The 20,382-nt window shown below is 49.9% G+C and overlaps 8 protein-coding genes across 8 annotated transcripts; 3 read left to right on the top strand and 5 right to left on the bottom strand.

The window, feature by feature from the left end:
* Positions 1 to 1,188: 1,188 nt before the first annotated feature.
* Positions 1,189 to 7,938, bottom strand: M437DRAFT_49198 (DUF1744-domain-containing protein; the record flags this gene model as incomplete). Its single annotated transcript, XM_041021799.1, has 2 exons — positions 1,189 to 7,428; positions 7,483 to 7,938. 2 exons carry the CDS (start codon positions 7,936 to 7,938, stop codon positions 1,189 to 1,191), a joined length of 6,696 nt encoding a protein of 2,231 aa, XP_040879500.1.
* A 395-nt stretch (positions 7,939 to 8,333) lies between these two features.
* Positions 8,334 to 8,994, top strand: M437DRAFT_49169 (uncharacterized protein; the record flags this gene model as incomplete). Its single annotated transcript, XM_041021791.1, has 2 exons — positions 8,334 to 8,631; positions 8,690 to 8,994. The coding sequence occupies 2 exons, from the start codon at positions 8,334 to 8,336 to the stop codon at positions 8,992 to 8,994; spliced, it is 603 nt and encodes a 200-aa protein (XP_040879501.1).
* Positions 8,995 to 9,328: 334 nt separating this feature from the next.
* On the bottom strand, positions 9,329 to 10,000 carry M437DRAFT_49526 (mitochondrial genome maintenance MGM101; the record flags this gene model as incomplete). The annotated part of the gene is made up of 2 exons (XM_041021848.1): positions 9,329 to 9,623; positions 9,681 to 10,000. The coding sequence occupies 2 exons, from the start codon at positions 9,998 to 10,000 to the stop codon at positions 9,329 to 9,331; spliced, it is 615 nt and encodes a 204-aa protein (XP_040879502.1).
* A 595-nt stretch (positions 10,001 to 10,595) lies between these two features.
* M437DRAFT_49110 (uncharacterized protein) lies at positions 10,596 to 11,052 on the bottom strand (the record flags this gene model as incomplete). The annotated part of the gene is made up of 4 exons (XM_041021781.1): positions 10,596 to 10,664; positions 10,768 to 10,832; positions 10,889 to 10,920; positions 10,982 to 11,052. The coding sequence occupies 4 exons, from the start codon at positions 11,050 to 11,052 to the stop codon at positions 10,596 to 10,598; spliced, it is 237 nt and encodes a 78-aa protein (XP_040879503.1).
* A 113-nt stretch (positions 11,053 to 11,165) lies between these two features.
* Positions 11,166 to 13,394, top strand: M437DRAFT_49410 (putative biotin apo-protein ligase; the record flags this gene model as incomplete). The annotated part of the gene is made up of 3 exons (XM_041021827.1): positions 11,166 to 11,202; positions 11,264 to 11,906; positions 11,954 to 13,394. The coding sequence occupies 3 exons, from the start codon at positions 11,166 to 11,168 to the stop codon at positions 13,392 to 13,394; spliced, it is 2,121 nt and encodes a 706-aa protein (XP_040879504.1).
* A 282-nt stretch (positions 13,395 to 13,676) lies between these two features.
* M437DRAFT_49170 (uncharacterized protein) lies at positions 13,677 to 14,225 on the bottom strand (the record flags this gene model as incomplete). The annotated part of the gene is made up of 1 exon (XM_041021792.1): positions 13,677 to 14,225. One exon carries the CDS (start codon positions 14,223 to 14,225, stop codon positions 13,677 to 13,679), a length of 549 nt encoding a protein of 182 aa, XP_040879505.1.
* Positions 14,226 to 16,376: 2,151 nt separating this feature from the next.
* M437DRAFT_49532 (putative cysteine protease atg4) lies at positions 16,377 to 17,789 on the top strand (the record flags this gene model as incomplete). The annotated part of the gene is made up of 3 exons (XM_041021850.1): positions 16,377 to 17,068; positions 17,120 to 17,347; positions 17,405 to 17,789. The coding sequence occupies 3 exons, from the start codon at positions 16,377 to 16,379 to the stop codon at positions 17,787 to 17,789; spliced, it is 1,305 nt and encodes a 434-aa protein (XP_040879506.1).
* A 1,783-nt stretch (positions 17,790 to 19,572) lies between these two features.
* On the bottom strand, positions 19,573 to 20,182 carry M437DRAFT_49607 (histone-fold-containing protein; the record flags this gene model as incomplete). Its single annotated transcript, XM_041021857.1, has 3 exons — positions 19,573 to 19,663; positions 19,721 to 19,880; positions 20,011 to 20,182. 3 exons carry the CDS (start codon positions 20,180 to 20,182, stop codon positions 19,573 to 19,575), a joined length of 423 nt encoding a protein of 140 aa, XP_040879507.1.
* Positions 20,183 to 20,382: the final 200 nt, after the last annotated feature.

A 20,382-nucleotide genomic window follows, 5' to 3' on the forward strand; every position in this document is an offset into this window, starting at 1 on the left:
AGATACAAAAGAGCAGATGGGGAAAACGTAGACTACTCAGAGGATGGCCAGACCCCGTAAAGGGAAAACATATGTCATCTTCGGCAGGGGACACCGTGCCTTCGAGAGGCGCGCGGATCTTGTTCTTGGTTCGCGGACATGCAATCACACAGCAAGCTCCACAACGCACGACTAGTGATACACTACCCAATCTACTCTTTTTCGATTTCAAAAGATCTTTGCGGATCTTAGTCTGCCACGCCAGTCGTCTCGCTGATTGACCATCGCTCAAATCCTCCTTGAAGCCCGCTTCTTTCTTAGCCGTCGTGATCCTTTCCTGCCCAACAGCGCCAGAAGTGTACCGACAACATGTACCCCAGCTCGTTCACGCTCTCGAAACCCTTGGCACCAAATCCAAATATGCTCGTTTGTCTCACATGCCACGAGGTGCTCTTTCCAATCCCCTCAACATGATGCTCTGATGGTTGTTTCCGCCTGATGCTTTGCGCCCCTCCTCTGTACCAAGAAGGATCGAGGCGTCGTCCCTCAAAACTCAGCTGTTTTTGACATCATGCGGCGTTTTTGCCAAATCTCGGACTTATGAAAGAGCACTTTCTTCTGCAATGATCTGCCTCTCAAATCTGTGTGATTATCGAATGGCAAAAAAACCTTTGAAACGCTCCTTTCCCTGTCAGTCTGCCACGGGAAAAGTGCTGACGACTCTAATCTTCTAAACGGATATCGGCGGCATCAAACCTAGTGAACCCGGGCTTCCTCGATGTAGGTATATCTGCCGAACTACACATCAGCAGCCACCTGATGACCAGATCCGACTCGAATAATTTCCATGTTCCCATGCGACATGCAACCACTGGATGAAAGCTATACCGCAGAAAACACTTTTCAACCTCCACAACCAGAAATCACCAGCACACCTCATATCATCACCATGTCGAACTCCCTCTTATCTTTCCTGCAACAATACCATCTCACCTCGAATGGAACAACCATCCGTAGCAATCTGACCCGCCTGCATGGATCCATCCATCAGGCATGACTCTTACACGCTCACGTACAAATTAAGAGAGTCGGAAGTGAGATAAAGTTCTTATGCGATTAATTAACAAACTCCTATGTACATATTCCACCATCGCTCTCAATGCCATATCCTCCAAACGCCATGCAGCCTCCCATTTCGTTCCCTGTCTTTTACACACCAGCAACCACACCCCCAACAACATCCTCCAACATCCTCATACCATAGAAACTTCCCACACTTCCAAACACCTTCAACTGCTTCACAACCTCCTCCCTCTTACACGTAACAACCCACTCCCCAGCACAACTACAATGATCCATAAACTCGTTCGTGCGAATCCGTCCACACCTCCCACACTTGATATCCTGCGTCGTCCACTGCAACACCAATTTCTGCACTTCAGAAAGCAAGCGCTCTTCAATGGTTAGACGGTCAAACAGGGCTTCGCAGTTATGGCAACGGATGGTGAGGATACGGTTGGCAGCAGCGGTTTCATCAGAGGGAATGATATCGCTGTCACGACAAAGATCGATATCGCGGGGTAAACAGCATTCAGGACAGCTTAATTGCTTGATGGCAAGACTGTTGGAGGGATTGGTGAATGCGCCTTCAGCACTAAATTCGCGGATTTCAAAGAGGTGCAGTAATTCTTTGCGTAAGAGGCGGGCTTCGAGGGTGATGGTTTTGTCGAGGGAGAGGACCTGCATGACACTCTTTACCAATTGCAAAACTGGATTGGAGAATTTTTGGGATGAGCCAGGGAGAGAGGGGAAGGCCCAATCTGAAGCCAATTCCTCGTGCATGGCTTCTGTGCGTTGGCGTTTGATCAGAGCTTTGATCTGTTTAGCCAAAGGCTTGGAGAAGGTTTTTGCTAAAACATCGCCAGGTGTGGTCTGGTCGTCTTTCTCAGAAGCAAAGATAGATGCGTGGATGGGAAGTTGTGTCGGTCGTGGTGCTCCATTGGCTCCCATGCCTTCAGGTCTCTTGCGGCCATGCATGAGATCGATATACTCGACAACCCAATCATTGAACATGGGTTGCAAGATTTTAGGCAAGAATGTGCCAATCTGCCACTCCATGATAGTATTGAGTGTTTGATTTTCAGCCTCGACAACCTCTGCACATCCCTTTCCGCCATAGTTGAACTCATCATACCAGATCAGGTAGTCCCAATACTCGGTAATGCTAAGATCCAAGAAGTTGAAGGATGGCTTGGCGTTGACAGTCTTGAGAATATACTGACTGTAGGCATAGGCATTGCCGACTTCCGCCTTTGTAGTCTGCAAAAGCAATCTGTTCGCACTTGCGTACACGACATGCGAGCCCACACGTCTGAACTCGGACATGAGTTGTTGCAGAGCTTTTCTCGACATCATTTGCACGTAGTAGTGTAATGATTTGTCGTACAAGAAGGAGCCTGGATTCTCAATCCAGCGGACCAGGTGTTGGACCATGACATCTGCCATGCCACCACCATGACACGCTTCCTCCCACCAAGCTCTGACCATCTCCCTCAGAGCCATAATGCCAGCTTGTGCAAAGGTGTTTTCGCCAGATACGACGTGGGAGATATCTTCAATACCTTCTTCATTCGGTGGCGGCACCGACAGACCCATCGAGTCGCTGCCTTCAGCATCGTTCAATACTGCAGAACACAAGATAGTGTTGATGGCAAGATTCTTAACACTAAGATCAATGCACACCGAAGAGTAGGTTCCAGGATTGTTGACAGAAGGCATATCCACAGTCTCCATAGCAGCGAGGATATCATCTTTCTCGTAGCCAGCATGGTCTGGACGTGGATTGGCCGACCACCACAGCACGACCTTTTCTTTCTGCAATCTTCTTGCGTACGAGATATCAATCAGGAAACGAGGATCGTCTTTTTCGAGATTGCAAAGGGGAACATTGCCGTAACGACTGAGCTCGATCAAGTGTGTTATCCATGATCCGAGGTCGAGGTAGTGGCCAACCAGTCTCTTTGCGACGAAGGACTGCCATCCCAGAGGAGGTAGTCTCTTGTCATCTTCGTCAGACTTCAAAGGCAGCATGGGTAAATCTTGTAAAATTGGCAGATCGTGTCTGAGCAGACGAGGTTGTTGAGATTGGATGACGACCATCAGAGGATTAGTCTCTTCCTTTTGGATCTTCTTGATGGCATCGCCAACTTCTTGAAGTGCTCTCTTCTTGGTGGTGACGTTGACGGTCTTGAAGTGAATGCTTTCTTGGTACTCAAAGACGTCTTGCCATTGCTCGCCGTTGCTCTCTTCAAGCTTCTTCGAGAACATATCTTGATAGATGCGATCAACATTGGGCATGCCTTGATCAGCACGAGATCTGTTGAGAACAACGATTTGAGCCTCTTTCTTGGACGAACAGAACAAGGCGAAAATCTGGCGCTCTCCGGCAATAACGTGGTAGAGATAGAGATAGCTCATGGAAGCAGAGGACAGGTAAGGCTGCTTGGGAGGCACGTAGTGAAGTGCTGACAGGTCGAATCCATGAGTCATACCTCTACCCAGAACACCTGCCTGCTTCTCGTCAAAGGTACAAGTACTGCCGAGTTCCAGAACCGCTCTGATGTCCAGTGGTACTTGCGTCTCGTATACACCTTCAACACTCGAGTGGTTGAAGAGTGCTGCAAGCTTGTCGGCGTCCTTGATGTAGACCTGTTCAGGCATGCTGAGTTTGAAAAGATGCACTGAAGGATGACCATTCGGCAGAGTGTAGTTGACCACTTTCTCAGCTTGCACGCCATCAACAGAAACGTCAGGCAGATCATCTCCCTTGAGATTAAGGAAGACTTGACGCGGCACCACAACCTTGAGTTGATGTATCTTTTGGTCGATCAAGACGAAAGCCTTGACTTCGCCTGGGCTCTCGCCCTCGCAGAGCTGCAAAATCTGCCATGTTGAATTGTACATCAACTCACTCTGGTTGCGGAACATGTTGCCAATGGCATCAGTGTTGTCAACTCTCCTCTCACCGAAGAGTTGACGTCTTCTTTTACGAGCCTGCTTCTGAATCTTCCACTTCTTCTTCTGGTATTGAAGCCAGCCCTCGTAATCTTCGGTGATTGAAGGCATATTTGGTGGCAGGCTGTCGTAAGGGTTGACAGGTGCAGCAGATTCGACTTCCACAGCCTTTCTCTTCTGAGAAGAGGCGACTTTCGACACCATGGCTCTCTTCGGCACAGTCAATGACGATGCACCAAAGTCCTCAAGGTCTCCGACGATTCTTCCATTGACAGCATTGATGTCAGCAGCATCCAGGGGCTTCTTCTGGAACAGATCTGTCATTTTCTTTTGCTTGAACACATCATCCTTAATTCTGATTCTGCGCTCGAGCCAGTCAGGATGAGCGACACGAGGAACAGGATTGCGAATCTTTTGCAGAGCAGCAGGGATTGTGATCAGTTTTTGGATAACTGAACCCAAACGCTCAAGGTAGTAGGCCCAGTCAATGACAGTACGAGGATCCATGTCACCCGGATCGTCCTTCATCCACTTCCTAAGGTAATGCTTCTTGACTGATTCTTCAGCTGAGAATATGGCGACCGGGATGGCACGTTCGGTAACTGGAGAGTTTCTGGGCTTTGACGAGATAATGTACTTGCAGTTCAAGCCTTTATCTTTGACCATCTGCTCGCCCAAGAACTCAGCAAGACGCCTTGCAGTGGTGATGGCAGTCGACTTCTGTGCGCCATACTCCTCAAGTGTCTTGGTCATGCTCTTGTTCTCGCAAATGAGATCGATAAGTTCCTCATCGGCCAGAGTCGTACCGTGGGAGTCCAGAACATCCAGCCATCTGTTGGCGATCTTGGCTACTGCTCCGTATGTCTCTTCTAGCGTAGTGCCCTCCAGGAAGAACTTGAAGATTTGTGTTTGGAAGATCTTGATCAGCTTGAGCTCACCACGACGTTTGACTTCGAATCCTTTCAGTTCGGCAAGACTGCCATCGTGGTTGAACACAGCATAACGCTTCTTCAAGTTCTTGTCTTCTTCCTTGGAGGTAGGCAAGATCATGGCCCTGTATGGACCATCGACTTCGAAGAAGATAGTGTTGTCACTGTGTGTCTCGTAGCGGAAAGTCTGAGGATCAACCAGCTCCTGGTACTGGTGGTTGGTGAAACCATCGTGGACGCGATGATTCAACATGACACAAGGATATGACATGGCAATCTTCTTGCCGTTCTTCAGCTTGAACGCAAAGTTCTCAGGGAAGGTCGCTGGAAGGATACACCAGATACCGTCGGTGTCGAGTTCAAGAGGTCTTCCAATGCGTTCGACCAATTGACGTGCCATTTGAATGATGCGAGCGCCAGTCAAACAGGTGACACCGGCCATCTCCATGGAATACCAACGAGAACCTTTTCTCATGACATAACCGTAGAAACTGTTCAGAATGACTTTGTGAGCAAGTTGAAGAGAGTCGAACAAAATGATCATCTTCTTGGCGTCATCAATCTCGGCTTGTGAAGCACCAGCTTTCTTCAAGTCTTCAGTCTTGCCCTTCCAGACCTTCTGCTTGCCCTTGAAGTCGTATCTTCTGTCACGGAAGTCCTTGACAGTGTCGACGTAGAAGGGGTTCTCTCGTTGACAGATGATGGCTTCCTTCTCGATAGTTTTGGCTTCGTGGATCTTGTGGTAAATCTTCTTGCTGTAATCTTGTAGTCGCTTTTTGACTAGCACAGATTGCTCGTCCAGAGACAAGTCTTGGAAGCTTCGAGCCAAGCTGTTTGCCTTTTTGCCTGGGAACTTCTCACTTTCCAAAGCGTGACGAATCATGTTGTACTCGTCACGTTTGGCAGGCAAGTATTCACCTCTCCACGACCATGGTAACCTTCGATCGCAAGTCTTTCCAGGTCTGTTGAAGTCGCAAGCAGCGCAGTCTGCCTCTTGAATCATGGAATCTGGTTGCAGACGGTTTGTTGTCATGATGTTGGGGTACATGGACGCGACATCCAAATGGTAAATCAGAGGCTTTTCCTTGCGATTGGGCGTTTCCTTGAGCTGATTGAGTCTTTCCAGAATCTGGGCTTTGACTTCCTCATAATTCTCGATGTCATCTAGTGACTTCTTCTCTTCCACTGTAATACTGAATTTTAGCGCATTGTCAAGCTCCTTGATCAGTTCGTCGATTGCAGCCGGGTCAACAGCAAAGTTGCAGGGAATATCCGCACGGAAGACACCAGCTTCGATACTCTCGACGTGACCACCGACATAAGTTTCCGACTCGAGAAGATGGCCTTCCCAGAAAGATTCTCGCGGTGCTTGATGCTTGTTCGGTAAGACAATCTCCTTCTGATAGGCCTGGACCATGAGCAACATCTCACAAAGCGTACCAGTACCTTTTCGCAACACATCATCAGGTCCGAGCGGAATGATCGTACATAGCGAGAAAATGAAAGGATGAACGTATTTCATGTAGAGGTAGTAAGTCGCAACGGCGTCTGAGACGGAGTATTCAGCCAGAGTCTGTGGTCGTTCCTGGGCGTATGGTGTCATGAGTTCCGGATCCAGCTCGTCAGGATCGTAGCCGAGTTTGGCCACAGTGACAGCTTTGAGACCTCTACTTCCTTGAGGCAAGTAACTGTCACGGTTGACCCAGGCGAAGGCATCCATATGCGCACAGTAATTTGACTGGTAGATGTCTTCACTGTTCTTGCGGAAGCCGATTTCTTGGTACATGTCAATGCCTTGGATACTAGCTCTGGCTTCGACGTATGGCCAATCGAAAAAGTCACCGTTGTATGTCACAATGATGGTCGGGCGTGCTTCCTTGATGCAGTCGAAAAATCGTTCCAGCAAGGCTCTCTCGTCCGGTTCGTTGAAGATCAAGAAGGGTCCTTCATATTCTGGCTTGGGGGTATACTCGAAATCGGCAATGTCCTCAGAGACGATTTCTCGGTTTGTGATGAGGAAACCTTGACCATCGATCATGTACGAAATCATCATAATTTGATCAACAGCAGCATCAGGAAATTTGAGGGGAGCTTTGCAAGTCTCGATATCGAAAGCCAGAATGACGGGATCCGCACGTTGTAGCCTCTCTTCGATGCAGGTCAAGGTGATGTGACCATGTTTCGCCTCGACAGTGTACCATTTTCCTATTCGGATGTCCTTGTCGATAGCTACTCGTACGTGGTAGGGCACGTCGTATTCTCTGATGTCGACAATAAAGTCGCTGGCGTCGAAAATGCTGGCCTTGTTGGCCTGCTCGAAGTCGTCGTCGAACATGTCCATTCCGGCATTTGCAGTTGCAACCTCGGCGTATGTGTCCATGGCATTCATCTTGCTCTTGTTCTTTTCGGCGATGGGCGAGACGCCCCTTCTGACTTGTAGTAGGTGGTCAACATTGGCGAATGTGAGTTTGAGGAAGTTTCGTCGGTGTCCGAGTAAATGGTTTGGCTGTGGAATACGTTAACCAAGTGTTTCCGATACAGACGAAGGCTCAGAACGTACCATTGACAGATCCTCCTTGTCTATCCTTTGCACAGTCTTCACTAGACCCTCAAAGGACCTTTTGCACCACTCTTCGACTTCGGGTTCCTTGCCTCTCTTGACCGCAATGAGAAAGTAAGGGTCATACTGAACAGTAGCTTTGAAAGTGTTTCCATCGTCCTGGAGAAAGTAGAAATCGACGCCCGCGCGACCTCCTTGATTCTTGCTGTCCTCAATGCTGGTGCTGTGCATGTTTATAAGCCAGCCCTCTCTTTTCTTGCCGGCCTCGAAGCGTTCAAAGCCCATGGACTCGTCGATCTTGTGAGCCAGCCGTGTGGCCTCGAGCTTTTCATTCTGTGACGTTTGTTCTGAACCTCGTAGTGTGGCAAGATCTGCTGTCTTCATCTTCCGTGATCCGTACGAAGTGTTGCCATTCTTGCCCATGCGGCGGAAGGTCTGGCCGTTCTGTCTCGCCATGGTGGGCGGATGGATGTTGTGGTTCTCGAATTAGTGTTGTTGATGTGTTTGAAGAGAATGTCGATTAAGTCCTTCTCAAATGCAGAATCATGAGTCGTAAAGGGTAACAGCAGTAAATAGTATACGAGAATCAGAGGCGTGTAATTGACGGTACACAAAAACAAAGAGGGTGGTAAACGAAAGCCAGAGCCGACGCGCTCAACACACGAAACTCGCGATGCTGCGACGCGAAAACAGATTTAGGGCTCGCCTTCCATCTCGGCTCTTTCGGCAGACATGCAGCCCGCGATGGTCAGGGTCTGGCCTGGCCTTCGATCGTGGCTTTGCCCGCATGAGTTCATCGACTTTTGACACTTTTGACTCGAGAACATTCACTCTCTCATTCACACACAACCATGTCAGACGATACAACACGGCAGACTGCATCCACGGACAAGGCCTTTGTCGGAGAACAATGGAAGGGCGCCGAACCCACACACGCAGTCAAACCTGAAAACGCCAATGTCTACGCCGCCGCAGCGTCACAGCATACCGCCGGTGGCTCAGCTGCCGATGTAACTCTCAGCGACGCTGCAAAGACAATCAAGCTTGAGGACTTTGCTGCTTTCCCCAAGAAGCCCTGTGTAAGGGACTCACTTCTTACTGGAATTACCGCTGGCTTTGTTGTAGGCAGCTCAAGGGCAATTTGGAGAGGTAAGTTACTTGACTATCTTGCTTCTCTTGATCGCATCTTCTAACAAAAGTTCCACAGCACCCATCCAATCTGCCGCCAACTGGGCAGTCGGAACTTTCGTCATTGGATCCGCCGGCATGTACCAATACTGCCAGCACAAGCGTCTGGCAGAAAAAGAAGGCATGACACGCGCCATGGAGATTATCGATCGCAAGCAAGTCGAGCGCAAACAAAAGGAAGCTCGTCTGGAGAGAGCGAGAGAGTTGCGTCGTCAAAAGAAGGAAGAGGAGGATACTCAGAAGTTTGCTGAGCTAAACGCAAATGCCGCCAATGCCACTCCTGGCACAGACGAGGCTAAGTCCTCTTCGTGGAAGTTCTGGTAAATCTGCTTGGTTGACCCTCTTCACTTGCAAGCCTTTGCGACACTTTGCATCCGTGTATTGCACTCGAATGTGCTGGTCAGATGCATTGGACACTCAAGCTCTGGTCCCACTCGAAAACTAGAAGCTGCGCGACAGCTGTCGTGTTACACTCAAGAGACAAGCTCCTTGAGACGAGCATATGAACTGTATTTTTAGCCATGTAACATATTTTGTACAAACTACAACCGAGGGAAGACAGTTTAGTCGCGAACAACAAATATTGTGGTATCTTACTTCTATACTATCGTACAACCCAGTCTGCATGGCTGTTCTATTCTGTTCCTACACAATCCTCTTACTTCTTAGCAGGAGTCTGGCCAGGAATGACAACCTCCTTGAAGGGATACTTCAACTCATCATCCTTTCTCATAAAGTGCTTTCTCCTCTTCTTTGTCATGACGTGTTCGACAATAATCTCCTTGCCCATTTCTTTCATGTATCTTCTGATGAATCGCGGGTCCCAGAGTTCAGACGCAATGCCCAGGTCCTTGCAGCAGCGCATGAGAGCATTGGACTTGCAGCCCTCGGTTGCGGTAGGGATGCCATCGGGATCAAAGTATTGTTGCTCTCCGCGAGCTATTGAGACAAGTCTAGTAACGACATATTAGCAAGATGCGACAATCCATAGAATAGAGTCAAAAACTCACTGTCCTCCGGCAACCAGTGCATATTCTCTTGTGACCAACTTGCCGGTAACGATAGTTTCGCCACGGGGCACAAGACCCCAGCCTCCAGGACCAAACGCCTTGTTCAAGATCCTTCTGTACTTGATCTCGGGTAGGTAAATAATTCCGTCGGGCTTAATCTCGATATCGTCAAAGGGAATTTCTTGTGTCAAAATCGCGGCAGCCTCAGCGCTGAAAGGTGTTGAAGAAATGCCGTGGAATGAGCGAGACCAGTCGACTTGCTTCTCGCCCTCGTCCAGGGTAGGTGGAGGATCACTCAGACCTTCGGTGAGGGAACGCATAGGCTCACTTGGTGCGGCGGGAGCTGGAGCGGCGGGCTTAGGTGTGTTTGACGGTTGAGCAGCAGGTGCACGAGGGGCAGCAGTGTTTGGTGCGGTAGGGGTGGCTCCATCGTAGCGGCGAGTCTGCGAATTGAAGCTTCTGTAGGTTGATGGCGCAAGATGCGATGAGCGTATGCGAATGATGTTGCGCTGCGACGACCTGACAGCCGGCTCGAGGCCTGTTACGACCTCACGAACGAATGTGGTGCGCATCTTGGTATGCGTTGTTTGTTGCGCGTGAAGATTTGGGGTTGCAGATGGTCAAGCAAATATGGCGTGGCGAGGCAACCAAGTGGAAGCTGTTTTCGTCACTGAAACCACCATGGTACTTACCGTCAATGGTATCGTCCATCTACATTATGGACGATTCAGCAATATTAGCACAAGTAATGAACAAGTTCTGAAAACAATGGCAAGAGTATGGTACAGTTGTGTAGTGTATTGATTAAGAAGGACCATGGATAGCGGTCGCAGTCCCATCATGCTCCGAGCCACCAAGCTCATGCAGTGCAATCAACAGCTCAAGCTGACACTTCCACCAACTTTTTGAAGTTGTTCAAACATTCTTCTGATCGGTTCTGCGGTCATTGCCTTGCTTCTTCCAGCATTGCTTGAACTCTTCCATCTGTTGAGAGTGGTCAGTATTTGCTCGCGAAAGAGATCCGGCAATCGAAGCTCAAAGTCCGAGACTTTCTCAAATCCGAGGCCGCTCTGCTCGCTCAACTCACCTCTGTTTTGCACTGTCTCCAATCTTTCTTTTCGAAGAAGCAGTCGTTCAGGCGCGTGTTTTCGACTATTGTTCATTTCAGTCCTCTGTTTTTTCGTTGAAAATCACGCTCAATTGCTTACCAGAGCAGCCAGTGCTGAAGATACGCTTGTCCCTGCAGGCGTTTGTTGAGCATCTCGAGTCATACCAAAGACTCTAGGGAGAGCGGAACATACCATTCATCTGGCTCATCGTCATCTACAACTGCACTTGCAGTGTTCTGCTTGGGATCTCTTTCTGCCGCCATACTTTCAATTTCTGTCGAGTGTTGGAAGAAACAAGAAGTGCTGGTCATCATCCAAGAACAAACGAGGGTTCTCGGCCATTTACGAATCGAGTAATTGCCACAAAATCACCATCATGGCTGACAAAAGAGTTAATGTGCTCGTCTACTCGGGTATGCACATTTCATGATGTTTTCAAAAAGGTCTTGCAATTTGCTGATGTTTGGTGTTTAGGCAATGGTTCTACTGTCGAATCTGTTCGTCACTGTCTCTGGTCTTTGCGCCGGCTTCTCGGTCCTAACTATGCTGTCATCCCCATCACTGGAGAGACTGTTCTCAAAGAGCCATGGACGGCATCTTGTGCTCTGTTCGTCATGCCTGGCGGAGCGGACGTTGGTTACTGTCGCAGTCTGAACGGCGAAGGTAACCGTAAAATCTCCGCCTATGTCAACAAGGGTGGCGCCTATCTTGGTCTCTGTGCTGGTGGTTACTATGCATGCAAGCGCTGCGAGTTTGAAGCCGGCAAGAAGGGTATGGAAGTTTGTGGTGATAGAGAACTTGGCTTCTATCCCGGCACTTGCAGGGGTCTTGCTTTCCCTGGCTTTGTCTACCATAGTGAAGCTGGTGCCAGGGCAGCTGAGTTGAGCGTGAACAAGCAAGCCTTGACCACTGTCGGTGGAGCTGTGCCTGAAACTTTCCGCTCATATTACAATGGCGGCGGTGTCTTTGTCGATGCTGAAAAGTACAAGGATCAAGGTGTGCAGGTGCTTGCAAGCTATACCGAGCGTCTGCACGTCGACTCTGGCGAAGGCACTGCTGCTGTGGTATACCGCAAGGTAGGCGAAGGCTCTGTCATCTTGACTGGCCCGCATCCTGAGTAAGTTCGATGCTAGAGTTTACGAACAACAAGCTGATCAACCATAGGTTTGCTGCAGTCAATCTGACCAAGGGTGGTGACAATCCTGCCTATCCAAGAATCGTCGAGGCTCTCGCTACAGACGACAAGCAACGTGTCGATTTCATGAAGGCATGCCTGGCCAAGCTCGGATTGAGTCCTAGCCAGGATAACCAAGGTGTACCTTCGTTGTCTCGCCTGCATCTGTCGACGCTTGAAGCCTCGGAAGTTTCGAAAATTGCATCTTCATGGTCTGAAATTGTCGAAGAAGTCGACGGTAAGCATCTGGTCAAAGGCGAAAATGACACCTTCAGCCTTGAAAAGCAAAGCGGACCATGGAAAGCCGGAGAGTCTAGCACTCTCAGCCTGCAAAAGGTCGCCGATGCTCTGCCTGCCGTGGTAAAAGACATCCTTCCCACCGCTATCAGCAACCCATCATCCACCACAACCGCCGAGCAAGAACCCGCCAACCAAGACACCGGCATAGTCGACTACGACAAAATCACAAAAACCCTCTTGGTTCACGACACCTCCCTTCCCGACACAAAACAAACCCCCTACTTCAACCACCACGCCTACTTTGCAAACCTCTCGGCCTACAAGACCAAACACCACCACCACACCTCCGAAAGCTTTGGAAATGTGCTTCTATACGGAGAAGTCGTTACTTCTACATCCACCCTCCTCGAGAAGAATCCAAAACTGCTAGAGAAACTGCCGATAGGTACTACAGCAACGGCAACAACGCAGGTTGCCGGTAGAGGCAGAGGTAACAATGTGTGGGTTTCTCCTCCTGGCTCTTTGATGTTCAGTACCGTGTTACGCCACCCGATGGCTCTTTCTTCCACTGCGCCTGTGGTGTTTATCCAATACCTATGCGCCCTCGCCATCGTCTCTGGTATCCACAACTACGACCGCGGCTACTCTTCCCTCCCCGTGAAGCTAAAATGGCCCAACGACATCTACGCCCTCGACCCCTCCAAAGGCCCTAACGCCAACACTTCCGACCCAAAAAACTACGTCAAAATCGGCGGAATCTTGGTAAACAGTTCCTACTCTGGCGGCGACTACACTTTGATCTGCGGAATCGGTCTAAACGTCTCCAACACTGCGCCCACAACTTCCCTCAATGCTTTATGTTCTGCCGCCAAACTGCCTCCCATGCAAGGAGAAAAACTTCTCGCGTCTATCCTTGTAAACTTTGAGAGTTTGTATTTGAGGTTTTGTCATGGTGGGTTCACGCCGTTGTTGGATGTTTATTATGGACATTGGTTGCATAGCGATCAGATTGTGACACTGGAGCAGGAGGGAGGTGCAAAGGCTAGGATCAAGGGAATCACTAGTGATTGGGGACTTTTGGTTGCAGAGGAATTGGGTTGGGAAGATAGGCCTACGGGAAGGAAGTGGGAGTTGCAGAGTGATAGCAATAGTTTTGATTTCTTCAGGGGCTTGTTGAAGAGAAAGACTTGAAGGATGAGTGGGAGAGAAGAAATTTGAGAGAAGAGGAAACGATGGTTCGTCAAATATGCTCCTGTACTTCTATGTATGCAATCTACTGATGCAGTGTCTGAAAAGCGTCTACGAAACCTGGTGTGTTGTTTCATGCTCCGAAAACCAATGTCGACAAACGCCTTATCATGATCATCATCTATCCATCAGTGCATGAGAAGTTCCATGCATACCACTCCCAAGACGCCGGAACATGACAAACAAAGCCCTGCAACGACAACAAGTATCAAGACTGACAGTCATCTAGCCCAGACCAGCCTTGCCTGACTTGACAGTGGCCTGCACAGGAACAAGGAGACCACCAGAGCCTTCCTTTCCAAGCGACATACCAGCCGCCCAGCCCATCTTCTCCATGAGCTTTCTGCCAAAGTTGCTTGCTGGGATCTCGGATGCGTTGTGGCCGACAACATCACCGTTGCGGTATGCTGCGGCGCCGCCACCGCCACCTCCCATTTGTCTGGTTCTTCTGATCTCGCCAGCCATGGTACTCTTGGGCTTCTTGGATGAGTTCTTGAGGTATCCTCTGCTGACAAAGCTCGAGACGCGGTGGAAGTGTTGTTCGCTCCACTCGACAGTCCTCGATGTCTTGATAAGAACAGGCGCTCTGTTCTTGCCGCTTCCAACAGACTTTGACTTGAGGTTGAAGTGATTGGCAATCTCGTGAAGAACCTTGCGATCATTCTTTTGCATGGGCGGGAATGCCTTGGTCGTGTGGTCTTCTTGCTCCAAGAAGTCCTGAAGCTCAATTCTGACCTGAGCCATAGTAATGCCCTCGGTGTAGCGTTGGTTCATGTCGGGCTTGAACTTGTTCTTCTTGCCGAGCAAACCCAATTGACGCAGCTCCTCGCGCTCAGCCTTCTTGCTAGCCTTCTTTGAGCGGTCGTTAGCCCACTGGTTTCGTAGCTCCTCGACAAGATCCGAGTCTGACAGGCCAAGCTCTTCCGGAAGTGGTCCAGACTTGCGACCCTTGTTGTTCTTCCTAAGACTAGGACGGTCGAAGTCCATGATATCGAAGCCGCCATATGCGTCTTGCTCCAAGACATCCGCCATGAGAGTGGCGTCCGGGAAGTTGTCGCTCTTTCTGCCGCCCTTCTTCTTCTTGCCACTCTTTGGTTGCTTGAACGAGTAGTTCGCCAGACCTGCGCGAGCACCATCGACATCTCCGAAGCGGTCGTCATAGAGCATGATATCATCTCCATCGATACCCAACTCTTCTTGCTTCATGAACAAGAGAGCCAGCTCTTCGTCCGTCATTGCCTGTGCGCGTCGCTCTCGAAGATCAGCGTCGTCCTCCCACGCCTCACGCTCTTCGCGCGCTAAGCGTTCCTCAAGCTCAGAGCTATCTTCGCTGCCGATATCATCATCGTCATCATCATCATCATCGTCTTCCTCTTCCTCGGAGCCAGACTCATCTTCCCATTCATCCTCCATGCCAGTGACATCGACATCATCTGGGTCCTTCTCTTCCTCGTTCAGAAGGTCGTCGAAGAACTCATCGGTGTCGTCGCCAGAGTTGCCACCCAGACCACGAGCGCGAGTAGGCATGTCCTCTTCAGCAATATTGTCGATATAGTCACGCAACAATTCTTCCTCGAGATCCTGCTCAAGTCGGAAGATGCGATTCTGCTTCTTTCTGTTCTTCTTCGACTTTCGTGAAGCACGAACGCCGCTAAGATCTTGGTCGAGACGATCAGCGAAGCCGTTTGCCTCTTCCATCGAAGGCCAATGTTCTTCGGGCTGTACGGGAGACTCTCGCGACTTTGACTTCTCTGACATCTCTTTCGCCCACTCTGGTGGGTTGTCCAACGACTTGAGGAACTTCTCCAACTGAGGGTTCGAGTGAGGAGTTGGCTGAGCGACAGGCTTGGATGATGATTTTTCGGCAGGCTTTGACGTTGACTTTTGGGCGACGGCGGGAGGATCGTTTCTGATGGTTACACCACTGCGACCGCGGAAGACGACCTCGTCACTTGATGACGATCTTGCGGGTGAAGGTGCGCGAGGGGCGGGGACAGACTTGGGACCCTTGAAGGCAAGCGACTCGTCTCCGGCAGTGTCGACAAAGAACATAGGAGCGTCTTCGACTTCGGCTGGAGGTGAAGGCGCAGGGTGTTGCTGTAAGGCGGGCTGCTCGACAGGAATTGTGATCTCGGCGTGAATGTGGACTGATTCGTCGACGTCCATGTCGACATCGTCGACGCCGTCTGATGATGGAGCAGCGACAGATGGTTGAGCGTTAATGTCCATCTGAGCCATTGCGTCTTCTGAGCGGCGCAAATCTCTATCGTGGTCGAGGTTCTTCTCCTTCTTGTCTGAGATTGGCTCGTCTAACGGAGCCATAGAACCAGCGCTGACGAAGGAAATCTTCTGGTCTCGTAGCCGTGACTCCTTGGTCCATTCATGCTTCTCTGTGCTCTGGAGTTCATCTCTCAAGGAGAAATAGGGCTTGGGAGTATTTGAGCCTAGAGAGAAGAAGTTCAGCTGACAGAGGTGGCCGTCGATGAAGTGAAGGACTGACCAGTGTGGTTGTTGGATGAGTCGTCACGGAAAGCGAAAGCATTCTTGTTGCGTGGCGGGGTGTACTTGGCAGCCTTTTGTCTCAACTTCTTGCCCATTTTGAAGAGTTAATCAAACAAACAAGGACAAGTGAAGAAATGATGGGGTACTGAGCGGCGGGAGCAAACAATGCACAGAAAGGGAAGGTGTGGTGGACAGAAGTGAGGATGTTCCTGACAAGACGAGAGGCGAAAGTGTCGAGCGCCGGTGGAGCGTTCAGAAGCATCAGCATCATCGCTCCCGCCGTTTTCAGGGTCCGTGAGTGCCTGAAGTTAAACACCGCCTTTAACTCCGAACCCCAGCCCGTCACGCAGCCATCACGGTCAAGGTCAAGAGACGACGATATCAACTTGTTTGCTGCTGCGGTCATCTCATGTAGATACTGCCATGAACAGCGACAACCTTGTCCGCTTCGCCGGGCACATCTACCGATACATCAGGGATCCCATGCCGACCAATACTCACAACGACGACATTTGGTGCCTGGGCCAAAGATACGACTCACACCCTGAAGCCAACCCGCCCGAGTCCACCCAGCCTGAGCCTTCTCTAACCTCATCACCTGCTGCCACATCTGCGACCGAAGACATACCCTCCGATTCGGCGACAGTACCTCAGAAAGAAGACGAGTTCGAGACCATTCAACCCCAGGAAGCTACCAACGATAACGCCTGGCCACCTGCCTTCCTTGACGACTTGGAGTCTCGCATATGGCTGACCTATCGCTCCAACTTCTCGCAAATCGCAAAGTCTACCAGTCCCGATGCCTCGTCCTCTCTGTCTTTTCGAACTCGCCTTATGCAGTTGGGTAACCAGGGAGGCTTCACAAGCGACACTGGTTGGGGTTGCATGATCCGAAGTGCTCAAAGTCTGTTGGCAAACACGCTCCAGATACTTGATCTGGGAAGAGGCTGGCGCAAGGGAGAGCAGCCCGATGCTGAGCGAAGGCTGTTGGCTCTATTCGCAGATGATCCTTCCGCTCCCTTCTCCATACACCGCTTCGTCGAACATGGTAGCAAGGCCTGCGGCAAGCATCCCGGCGAGTGGTTTGGTCCATCAGCTGCGGCTCGGTGCATCAAGTATGCCATCTTGTCCTCTGTCTTCAAGACACCTTAGCTAACCATCTACAGGGCTTTGGTAGATTCACATCCTTCTTCTGGTTTGCGAGTCTATATTCGTCCTGATGACTCGAGCGTGTACGAAGACAGCCTCATGAGCATCGCTCGCGCTTCCAATGGCTCCTTCCAACCGACTCTGATTTTATTGGGTACAATGTTAGGCATCCGTGGTGTGACTCCCTCCTACAGAGAGGCCATCAAAGCTGCTTTGCGTCTTCCTCAAAGTATCGGAATCGCTGGGTATGATGATTACCTTCGCTTACCTACTTTTGATCGTCAACTGACCTGGATTTACAGTGGCCGACCGTCCTCCTCGCACTACTTTATCGGCACCCAAGCCGATCACCTCTTCTATCTTGATCCACATACCACACGCCCTCTGCTACCTGCTTCTCCCTCCGAGGCCGACATTGCTTCCTGTCACACACGTCGCCTACGTTTGATACCACTGGACGAGATGGACCCTTCCATGCTCCTGGGCTTTCTAATCCGCAACGAGGAAGATTGGACCAACTGGAAAGCCGTTGTCGAAGCTACACCACCTACCGGTACCAAGAGCATCATACACATTTACAAGGAAGAGCCCTCCCTCTCGGGCGATATTTCGGAGGCCGACTATGAGCGTGCCGTTGCCGAAGTACAGAGTTGTGACGAAGACGAGGAAGACGACGCCATCATCTGATGAATGCATACTGCTACGACGACTCCGATGGCGTTTCTCTGGGCTGTCTCTTGCTTCTCTTTTTGTTTTTTCCATACTGTCTTGGAGTACTGGGCAAGGGCTATTTGTTTCTTTGAGTCGAGGCTCTCTTTTGCGCGCCCGGCGCGACGCGATACCGTATGCATTCATGTGCTCGACCTACTCGAGTAGGTGCTCAAGGGAGTTTTCTCATGGTGGGTCTGTTGGTTTTCTATAGCAACAAGCAGAATATACCAATTTGACGATTTTCGCTTTACGTTCTTTACATCGCGGCGTGCGTGGGTCGTTGGTGTTGATACTGTGAAGATTGATGATTCGAGGTGGCTGGGAGGCACGGCAAGAGTCGGCTTTGCGTCTGGAGACAGGGTCGTACCCCATACAAGCAATTTCTGGGTCGACGACGATGTTATGGCCGCATCAATGACTATTTTCTTCTCTTTAATACTCTAACACATCCCATATGTGGTATAAATGGTGATCAATGAGGTCTTGGAGAAATATTGTGCTTCTTCGGTCTGTTCTGCTCGAATATATGTTTTCTGATATGCTTGATGTTGAACATAGACTCAACCAACGTTGGAAGATAGAGAGCAATAGAGATGAACAAGTATATTTGTCTATCGACACCAATTCTGCACAGATCGATCATCAAGTCAGACAAATGGCTATGGGACAGAAATCTAACCCTCCTCGAAACAAGATCACAAGAAAAATACCATAGTTGCTGGCACACGACATGCTTGATGTCAAAGACAGGGTGACTCTCTTCAACGAAGTTGACTTGGTCACAAAACAACACCAGCTGAACATCCCCAACACTAGAAACAACCATTTCATTTCAACTGACCTACACATCTCATCTGTCGAATGCATACACTACTTCCTACCCATCTGTCAAGTGCATACACTGTTACGAGTCTACCGCAAACATACAGCAGAAATATCTATGTCTACGTACAGCGATCAAATGCTCTCTGCCGTTGCCATGCCAGATTCGAAGACTAGACCAAGATCATAGAGCAGGAGCTTGGACTCCTGAGGGGAGCTCTCCTCTCAGAAGGACATAGCAACGGACCACCGTGACAGTTTCGCGTTTCGTCTGGCACTAGAGATCCGCTCGAGCATCAATGTCACTTCTCGTGATATACAGACGGTAAATGCTTCGTGATTCGTGATTCTTCTCGATATCATTCTGGCAGCATTTTCTCGAAAGCATTTTGGGAGATCCAACTCCATCGATTTCGAGTCTTCTTGTAATCCATTTCTCGCATTTGTTCTGTTGCATTCTCGAGTTGCAGTTTCGCTATCGAGAGCGCTCTCTTTTCTCATTCAAAAGTGAGTTGAGTTTTGGTGAGGAAGCAAACTGGAAATGATGCGAAAAGAACTCAATGAAAGGAAGAGAAAAGGAAAGTGGAAAGCAGGATGTAAAGGTTTGGAAAAATCGATTTGGTTTCCTCCATGGTTCTTATGGCTCTTGATTGTACAGCTCGTATCGTCGAACCTGTTGATGCGCCTCTCTCTTCTCTTAATCGTCGTAAGAAAAACCCGATGGTTGTAAAATGAAAAACACACTGCGCAATAAACTTATACCCCATTCCCATGACCGCATTATCAGAAAGAAGTAACCCCGCTAAACACCGTCCCAATTGGAGACCACCCCGTTGCCCAAAGCCCAGATTCAGGTCGTTGCTGAAACTTGAGGTGGTGGTATCACAGAGAAAAGGAAGCCGTCAGATCAACAAATGATTTGTGATCAAAGCAACTCTTACTTGGTGGAAGAAGAGTACTTGGTGACGGCCTTGGTGCCTTCTGAGACGGCGTGCTTGGCAAGCTCACCGGGGAGGATGAGACGGACACTTGAGACGAAAGTCAGAAAATGAAAAGTGAAAGACCAGATTGTTGTGATGACTTACGAGGTCTGGATCTCACGCGAAGAGATGGTGGACTTCTTGTTGTAAGCAGCGAGCTTGCTAGCCTCGGTTGCGACACGCTCGAAGATGTCGTTGACGAAAGAGTTCAGGATGGACATGGCACGGTTGGAGATACCAGTGTCGGGGTGAACCTGCTTGAGGACTGAAGAAACGCGTCAGTAAAAGTGGAAAAAGACGCGACTTGTTGATGCGAAAAGCGCAATCCAAGAAAGCAGAGTGATGCGATCAAGTAAAAGACGCGATTCGGATCAGTGGAGGTCGAGGTGGCGTACCCTTGTAGATGTAGGAGGAGTAGGTCTCCTTTCTGGTCTTGGTGCGCTTCTTCTTGTCACCAGAGGGGGCGGCGGTCTTCTTGCCAGCCTCCTTCTTCTCAGCGGGAGCCTTGCCAGCGGCGGGGGCCTTGCCGCCAGTGGTGGGAGTCTTCTGAGCTGCCTTGGGTGCCATTTCGATTGATGTGATTTGAAAAAGTCGGAAAAGACTTGAGTTGTTGAGTTGATTTGGGTGGTTAGAGGTGGTTGACACGTAAAATGCGCAGAGTGTTGATGATGGATGAAGAAAGAAGAGAGGAGGGTGCTGTCGTCGGGGAACAGCTTCGCCTTTATACAACTGCGGGTCGAGCTCGAATCACGGAAAGTGACGAAGCG

The sequence above is a fragment of the Aureobasidium melanogenum genome (assembly GCF_000721775.1).
Source record: "Aureobasidium melanogenum CBS 110374 unplaced genomic scaffold scaffold_11, whole genome shotgun sequence".
Lineage (NCBI taxonomy): Eukaryota > Fungi > Ascomycota > Dothideomycetes > Dothideales > Saccotheciaceae > Aureobasidium > Aureobasidium melanogenum.